At 35.7% G+C, this 9,544-nt stretch overlaps 1 protein-coding gene across 2 annotated transcripts in view; it reads right to left on the bottom strand.

Moving 5' to 3' along the window:
- Positions 1-221: 221 nt before the first annotated feature.
- Positions 222-9,544, bottom strand: part of pde9aa (phosphodiesterase 9aa) — a 41,305-nt gene continuing 31,982 nt past the window's right edge. For both annotated transcript variants that reach the window (XM_048193035.1, XM_048193034.1), the window contains exons 13-19: positions 6,407-6,563; positions 6,188-6,301; positions 5,997-6,101; positions 1,106-1,234; positions 877-972; positions 737-792; positions 222-636 (exon numbers count right to left, since the gene is read on the bottom strand). In XM_048193035.1, coding sequence (XP_048048992.1) covers positions 742-792; positions 877-972; positions 1,106-1,234; positions 5,997-6,101; positions 6,188-6,301; positions 6,407-6,563 — 652 coding nt within the window. In that variant the 3' untranslated portion in view covers positions 222-636; positions 737-741. The remainder of the gene's footprint in view (positions 637-736; positions 793-876; positions 973-1,105; positions 1,235-5,996; positions 6,102-6,187; positions 6,302-6,406; positions 6,564-9,544) is intronic.

Below are 9,544 nucleotides of genomic sequence, written 5' to 3'. Positions count from 1 at the left end.
AACCCACTGATGTCACATGGACTACTTTGATGATGTTTTTATTACCTTTCTGGACATGGACAGTCTACCATACACACATTTTCAATGGAGGAACAGAAAGCTCTCGGACTAAATCTAAAATATCTTAAACTGTGTTTCGAAGATGAACGGAGGTCTTACGGGTTTGGAACGACATGAGGGTCATTAATGACATAATTTCCATTTTTGGGTGAACTAACCCTTTAAGTAAAGCCTTTCAGTCTTGGTCTCTATCTGAAGGGTAAGTTGCTGTGTTATGCTTTGTCCACTAGAGTGCACTATCCTTTCAGTCACGCTTGTCACACGGCTCCTGGTACAATTTCATCGGAGGGCAGGAATGAACATAATACTGTGTTATAACAGAATGCTGTTAAAAATGAGATTTGTGGCTTCAGTTTTTTAAAAGTTAGACTTTTATTTTTTTGAGTAAAAGTGACTAAAAATCTGTACATCCTGTATAATGTTTATACTTTTACAAAACCAAATAAAAACAACACAAATAGTTCATAGCTGAACTGTACACGATTCAATTCCCTGAAAAATGCTTTGGATTTTCTGAGCAGATGGCCAAGATTTCACTCGTTTCCCATATTTTACTGCCTCTGAGGAAGATTCCAGCTGAAACAAAGAAAGACAAGGTAAGTTTTGCTGTAAAGGTAACACAAATAACAACTATAATGATACATATAAGTAGCATGTGGTACATTTCGACATTGACCTTCCTCATTTCTTTTTTCCTCCCATTGTTAAATTTTCACTTTTCTTTTTCTGCACCTATGAAGAAAAAAACAGGGATGATGAGATATAAATAGCTAATGCCAGTTTAAAACGCTCACTGTAATCATGTTCACTGCTGACCTCATTCATGGCGTCATCTATCTGTTTAAGCTCCTCATATCTGTCCCGGGATTCGCGTAAGGGCTGTACCATTACCTCCTCAATCTGAGGAAACAACTGGAACACAGAGAGGACAAACAATATCACAACTAAGTATCTCAGGATGTTTTCACACTTGGTTTGATCTGAACCAGACTTTGATTTCAGCCTGCAGGCCTCGCATTGTATTTGCTGGTCCTAACCAATTCACCTTCATCACTGTCTCGAACATGGGGATCAGGACAAACTTGATGAAGCCGATCTGAGCAGTGGGCTTGGTCACTTTTTCTCTGTCCATGAAAGGAGCGACCGGTAAACCCTCTGCCTTCTCTCGATCACTCTGTTTGAGAGAGAATGATTCAGATGAAGAAACAAATGGTCTATAAAGATGATTTTGTATGATTTATCAACATTTTAATGCTCATGAAGGCTGTATTTATTTGATCAAAAATATAGCAAAAACAGTAATATTGTTAAATATTATTACAACTTAAAATAACTGTTTTCTATTTTAATGTAATTTATTCTTGTGATCAAAGCTGAATTTTCAGCATCATTACTCCTGTGTCTTCTGTGTCACATGATCCTTCAGAAATCATTCTGATGATTTGCTGCTCAAGAAACATTTCTTATCAATGTTTTTGTTGCTCAGGACTCTATGGAAGAGGATTAGGGCCAAGCAATAATAAAAAAATAAAACCATCTCGAGATTAAAGTTGTTAAATTTCAAGAAAAAAGTTGAGATAAAATGTTGAGAATAAACTCGTTAAATTACGAGAAAAAACATGTTAAATTTCGAGAAAAAAGTCGAGATAAAATGTTGAATAAACTCGTTAAATTACGAGAAAAAACTCGTTAAATTTCGAGAAAAAAGTTGAGATAAAATGTTGAGAAAAAAGTCGAGATGAAAATGTTGAGAATAAAGTCATTAAATTACGAGAAAAAGTCGTTAAATTACAAGAACAAATTTGTTAAATTATGAGAAAAATGTCGTTAAATTTCGAAAAAAAAGTTGAGATAAAATGTTGAGAATAAACTTGTTAAATTTTGAGAAAAAAGTCGAGATAAAATGTTGAGAATAAACTTGTTAAATTTCGAGAAAAAAAAATTAAAATTTCGAGAAAAAAGTCGAGATAAAATGTTGAATAAACTCGTTAAATTATGAGAAAAAAATCGTTAAATTTCGAGAAAAAAGTCGAGATAAAATGTTGAATAAACTCGTTAAATTACGAGAAAAAACTCGTTAAATTTCGAAAAAAAAAGTTGAGAAAAAGTTGAGAATAAACTCGTTAAATTACGAGAAAAAACTCGTTAAATTTCGAGAAAAAAGTCGAGATAAAATGTTGAATAAACTTGTTAAATTATGAGAAAAAACTCGTTAAATTTAGAGAAAAAAGTCAAGATAAAATGTTGAGAATAAAGTCATTAAATTACGAGAAAGTCGTTAAATTACAAGAACAAATTTGTTAAATTATGAGAAAAATGTCGTTAAATTTCGAAAAAAAAGTTGAGATAAAATGTTGAGAATAAACTTGTTAAATTTCGAGAAAAAAGTCGAGATAAAATGTTGAGAATAAAGTCATTAAATTACGAGAAAAAGTGGTTAAATTACGAGAACAAATTTGTTAAATTATGAGAAAAATGTCGTTAAATTTCCAGGAAAAAAGTCGAGATAAAATGTTGAGAATAAAGTCATTAAATTACGAGAAAAAAGTCGAGATAAAATGTTGAGAATAAACTCATTAAATTATGATAAAAAAAAGTCGTTAAATTATGAGAACAAATTTGTAATTTAACGAATTTGTTCTCGTAATTTAATGATTTTTTTCTCATAATTTAATGAGTTTCAAGACTGGCCATTCAACCGAGACTGATTCCAAATCATCAGTTCTCATTCCCTTGCCTCTATCTGCTGCCTTCAACACTGTGAATCATCAGATCCTTCTGTCCACCCTCTCATCACAGGAACTCCACTTCACTGGCTTGAATCCTATCTCACAGGTAGGTCTTTCAGGATTGCATGGAGAGGGGAGGTATCCAAAGCACATCAACTGATCACGGGGGTTCTTCAGGGTTCAGTTCTTGGACCCCTCCTCTTCTCCATTTAAACTACATCACTGGGTCCCATCATACAGGCACATGGTTTCTCCTACCATTGCTATGCTGATGACACACAGCTCTTCCTTTCATTCCATCCAGACGATCCCACAGTAGCTGCACAAATCTCAAGCTGTCTGGCGGACATCTCAGCATGGATGAAAGAACATCACCTGCAGCTCATCCTGGCAAAGACTGAGCTTCTGGTCTTCCCTGCCAATCCCACTCTACAGCACGATTTCACCATCCAGCTAGGTACATCATCAATAACCCCATCAAGGTCGGCCAGAAATCTGGGAGTAATCTTTGAGGACCAACTGACCTTCAAACACCACACTGCAAAGACAGCTCGGTCATGCAGATTTGCACTACACAACATCAGGCTTGTCTAACAGAGCATGCAACACAACTTCTCATCCAGGTCATGTCTAGGCTTGATTACTGCAATGCACTTCTGGCTGGACTTCCATCATGCACAATCAAACCTCTACAAATGATTCAGACTGCTGAAGCATGTCTTGTCTTTAATGAGCCCAGAAGGGTCATGTCACACCTCACTTTATCTCTCTGCATTGGCTACCACTTGCTGCTCGTATCAAGCTCAACTCATTGATGCTTTCTTACAGATTTAACACAGGCTCAGCACCCTCCTACTTCCACTCACTCTTAAGAGTCTACATCCCTACCAGAAATCTGCGATTGCTAAATGAGCGAAGGCTCGTGGTACCAGCACAGAGAGGCACAAAATCGCTCTCTAGAACATTTTCGTTCACTTGCTGGTGGAATAATCTCCCCACCTTTATCCGGAATGCAGAATCCCTGGCAACATTCAAAAGACAGCTGAAAACACATGTCTTTCGTGAGCACTTGCTTTCACTTCCTTTAATTCCTCCCTATTCTAGCTAATGCTACTCTAAGCAATGTCTGAAACTTTGTATTGTGAGCACTTATTGTGTTTATTTGCCTCCTTCACAATTAATCACTTGCTGTATCCCTCACTTGTAAGTCACTTTGGATAAAAGCATCTGCAAAATGAATAAATGTAAATGTAGTCCGTGGGTTGAAGCGAACCACTCTGAGCATGATTAGGCTTGTTTTGCCCATGATTGGGCGGGTTTTGTTACACAAACCTGGCAACCCTGGCACGGAGTGTCTATTTCACGCTGAGCGTTTTTTTTCTGGATGCCAAGAGTTAAAAATGTTCAACTTTGTGAAAAATGCAGCGCTTATCACTGTCACATTTTAACCAGCTGTCCAATCACAATGGAAGAGGGAGGGACCAAATACCACACTGACCAACTGCCACATCCTGCTTGTACAACAGCAACAAGCGAAAACAAAAGAACAAAATCATTTAAAACAAGAGCCAGAGCAAATACTTCACATTCTATCGACAGTTTATATTCCGAACCAACTGCGAAATCAGATACTAGTAACACTTCCGCGGATATTCCATATCATAGCAACCAAAGAGTCCCAACAGGAAAAAAAAGCTTTTCAGCTGGCTAAAAACACTTCAGTGGACACACAGCCTACTGTCTCTTTTGATCAATTTAATGCATCCTTGCTGAATAAAAGTATTTTTTTCTTGCAAAAAAATAAATAATAATAATTACAAAATAAAGATTTTAAGGTCACACTTTATATTAGGTATCTTTTACTACTATTGCATAAAAAAATGGATTGGTACAATGTATTTATTGTGTTCATGTTATCGCAAAACACTTGTGCTGCTATTGAGGTGGGATACGGGCAGAGCTGGGTAGTAACGGATTACATGTAATCAGATTCCAAAAATCAAGTACTTGTAATTTGAGTAAACTACTTTTTAAAATACTCGTAATCAGACTACAGTTACATTTTTATGGATTACATGATTACATATTATTTACACAATAGCAGTAAGTTGTTCACAATTCATTGATTCTCCTAATTTTTAATTTTTTATTATTTATGTTTTTTTCATAATAAACCTGCCGCTTATATCCGGTTGTGATTCTTCGAGTTTTTCCGGTGGTGAGGGGGAAATATAGATTAAACATAGATGAAATAGTAATATAATAATAATAATAATAATAATAATATATTAAATATAGATGAAATATTTGATGTAGCAGTGATATTGCTGTGAATTTCATGTTTTTCAATATTTGTTTTTGTAAAAATTACTTAAAATTAAGTAAATATGTTTTAAAATCATAAGATGTGATTTAGTTCTATTCAGTGTTACTATCAGCAAACACTGACAGGTACATTAGTGTTAGTATTTTGAAGTATTAACTGTCCATACATTGCAGTTTAAAAAGAATCTGTTGAGGCTCTTGTTGGTGAATAAAATATATATTTTTTGGAATATATTTTTTCTTTGTATCTGTGAAAACAAGATTATCCTACAATATATGTGACATCAAATAAGGGTTAGCACAAAAGTAATCTAAATGTAATCCAAAAGTAGTCCGATTACGTTACCAAAAATGTGTAATCTAAGCGATTATATTACTGATTACAAATTTCGTCATGTTATTTGTAATCAGTAACTGATTACAATTCATAAGTAATCTACCCAGCTCTGTATACGGGTAAGGTTATGGACAGGTTTGGTGGTATGGGTAGGTTTAAGGGTGGGTTAAAATGTAAGGAAAGGGTCAACAGTGTAGCAGGTAACACTTTATTTTACAGTGTTACATATGTTACATGCAGTTACTATAGTAATAACTATAAATTATGCATAATTACATGCAACTAACCCTAAACCAATCCAAACCCTACAATAAGTACATGTAGTTAATTAATATTACTCAGTACTTAAATGTATAATTATAGTGTAACCCAAAGGTACAATGCAAAAACAAGTGCATTGTATAAAAGGATTAATTTAAATGTAGGTACATAGCAGTTAAAGACACTTAATATAAAGTGGGTCCCATACAACATACTGATTTAAAATAAATGTTTTATTATTATTATTGTTTTATTGTAGCCTATTGTAATGTTAGCTTATCTACCTGCATGAAGTACTCCTCCAGCAAACAGTCCACCCATGGCTCAGCAACCTCCATCGGCCGGACCTCATTAGAGATGTCACAGCACTTGATCAGCACCATCTTTAGCTGTCCCAAAGAGATTAATAAGCTCATCACATCACACATTTTTGTAGATGAACAATGATACTGTAAAGTGGGTTAAGAAAGCTCACACAAGTAACATGCTCCTCATTAGTAAAGTCAAAGTTATCCACTTTCTGTTTGAAAGAGTCCAGAATCTCTCCATGTCGGGCCATGTCTGTGGCCAGTATCAGGGTGATGGTTCCCTGTCAGAGATGAAATGACATACCAAATCATTATTAATTGCTCAAAGGCAAATGTATTACCATATGTGTGTGCTGAAAGCTCAGTTTAAAGGCCCAGAGGCACACCTGACGAATCTGTTTGAAGGCTTCAGGATCAAAGTTGGCAAAGATGTTGCAGTCTGGCTGAGAGAATATTTGGAAGGCCACAGCGCAGTGATGGTTCTCCAGAGGAGAGATGTCATTGTACCTCACGGCCAGCTCTGTGCGCGCATTAATCTGATACCTGGAAAAGAGAGAGGATGGTGTTGTGTACAGGGTCCAAAAACACTTGACAGGTACCAAATGCAAACACAAATTATACTTGTATTTGTTGTCCAAGTGGCAGCACATAAAATGTGGAACACAATGATTTATATCTTAAAAGGACAGTTCACCATAAAATAAATGTGTCGTATATTCCATCACTGTGTCTGAAATCACATACTGTCTGAGTAGGTACTACATTTGAATTTGAATTTACATTGCGACCGTTAAAAATGTACGCTCTATATAGGATGAATATGAGTACTAGTAGGGCTTGACATTAAAGGTGCCCTAGAATTAAAAATTGAATTTAGCTTGGCATAGTTGAATAACAAGAGTTCAGTACATGGAAATGACATACAGTGAGTCTCAAACACCATTGTTTTCTCCTTCTTATATAAATCTCATTTGTTTAAAAGACCTGCGAAGAACAGGCGAATCTCAACTTAACACCGACTGTTACATAACAGTCGGGATCATTAATATGTATGACCCCAATATTTGCATATGCCAGCTCATGTTCAATGCATTACACAAGGGCAGCCAGTATTAACGTCTGGATCTGTGCATAGCTGAATCATCAGACTAGGTAAGCAAGCAAGAACAACAGCGAAAAATGACAGATGGAGCAATAATAACTGACATGATCCATGATAACATGATATTTTTAGTGATATTTGTAAATTGTCTTTCTAAATGTTTCGTTAGCATGTTGCTAATGTACTGTTAAATGTGGTTAAAGTTACCATCGTTTATTACTGTATTCACAGAGACAACACTGTCGCTATTTTCATTTATTAAACACTTGCAGTCTGTATAATTCATAAACACAACTTCATTCTTTATAAATCTCTCCAACAGTGTGTAATGTTAGCTTTAGCCACGGAGCACCATCGAACTCATTCAGAATCAAATGTAAACATCCAAATAAATACCATACTTACGCGATTAGACATGCTGCATGACGAACACTTTGTAAAGATCCATTTTGAGGGTTATATTAGCTGTGTGAACTTTGTTTATGCTGTTTAAGGCAGTCGCGAGCTTGGGGGCGGGGAGCACGAGAATTTAAAGGGGCCGCAGCCTGAATCGGCGCATATTTAATGATGCCCCAAAATAGGCAGTTAAAAAATTAATAAAAATAAATCGATGGGGTATTTTGAGCTGAAACTTCACAGACACATTCAGGGGACACCTTAGACTTATATTACATCTTTTGAAAACACGTTCTATGGCACCTTTAACACCCACCAACCTGACAAATGCGTGTGGATTTCAGCAGTGGCATGTAACACAGTCACTCCTACTAGCTACTTTGGCAGGTTAAATTTTAAATATAATATATACATTTTTCAATTGTAATCTTTTAAAAAGGCATCTGAAATAATAAACTAAGTGTAATGTAGTGTTGTCAAAAATATAGATTTTTCGATACTGAAATATCTGAAAGGCTTCTCATTACTCATTTTCTGCAGAATAGATCCACGATACCAGCTGCTCTTTTTCACTCTCTCATCTCTCTGACAGCAAGTTGACACACAAACCCGCCTCCCCTCACTCACTTGTTTCATTTGCTCTGGATCAATATTGTTGGTGTTACAGGGCTTGAATTTCGGCATAGGATTGGGCATAATTTTACTCATTTCCACAGATTTTGTGCTCACGCCCAAAGTGCACGCACATAAAGCCGCCTCTCAGTACTAAATTGAGTTTTCCGCTGCTTACTGTGCTTAAACAGTCAAATACACACAAAATAATGTCAAAATGACGATATTGGTGAGTATTCTTGTAAACACAGTCAGTTATGTTTTAAGTGAACGTAAACAGTTAAGATTAAGAAAGAAAACGCATGTGTAACAGGATAATAGTATAATGGGTCCGTGCTTTAGGTCTTAAAGTGACAGCAGCCTAATATACCTGCTGCCAAATTATGAGATAATTTTAAAAATATCTATATGGCAGTCTTTCCCTATGGTATCGATGTCAAAAATTATGGCCAGTGAAAATGCTGAGTGGCTAGTAACTTTGAAAAACCACTAGCCACTGTGGCTGCTGAGCACAAAAGTTAATGTCAAGCCCTGGGTACTAGTATGTATGAATGAAATTTGGACACTCCATCTGCCATGTTGTTACTGTCATGTAACCTACCAGCGTCAAAAATAACTTACATTCACAAATCCTCTCACGTGGCCTCACAGGACAGTAAAGTGTCCATCATAAGCACTTCAGAATCTCACTGGTTCTTTCAGTGTTTTTCAAAAACTGTTTACAAAAAATTTTTTTGGTCATACTACTATTTTTCCATAATGTTTTTTTAGCATTCTATATAGTAGGATAGTATTCAATTCGATTCCGTAAGAAAATAAACTGAAATTTAATGTATTAATAAAGTCCTGACCTTGGCTGTTGGTGGTCTGTGCACAGTTTTGAGAAATCAAGATTAATAAAAACATGACATGAATGTCATGTTACGCATAGAAATTCCAAAAAAGTATCTGTGTACTTTGTTTAATGAGTTCTTTAATCTCGGGACCAGAACTCTAAACTTGTTGTTATGACGAACACAATGGATATATTCACCTCAGAGTAGAAAGTACATGGATTGTATTTTATTTCATGTTTTTATTAATATTGATTTCTCAAAACTTGTTTGCTTTTTCTGGTTGTTGGAGTGAACTTCAGTGCTAATAGAGTCTCACAAATGTGCAGCTGTGCACAGAAGACCAATGACCAAGGTCAGAACTTTTATTAAATCATTAAAGGTGCCCAAGAATGCTTTTTCACAAGATGTAATATAAGTCTAAGGTGTCTCCTGAATGTGTCTGTGAAGTTTCAGCTCAAAATACCCCATAGATTTTTTTAAATTATTTTTTTTAACTGCCTATTTTGGGGCATCATTAACAATGCACTGATTTACACTCGGCGCCGCCCCCTTAAATTGCGTGCTCCCTGCCACACCAG

Source organism: Megalobrama amblycephala, linkage group LG6, assembly GCF_018812025.1.
Source record: "Megalobrama amblycephala isolate DHTTF-2021 linkage group LG6, ASM1881202v1, whole genome shotgun sequence".
Classification (NCBI taxonomy): domain Eukaryota; kingdom Metazoa; phylum Chordata; class Actinopteri; order Cypriniformes; family Xenocyprididae; genus Megalobrama; species Megalobrama amblycephala.
The sequence above is the reverse complement of the archived record's forward strand: the minus strand, read 5'-3'. Positions and strand labels throughout refer to the sequence as shown.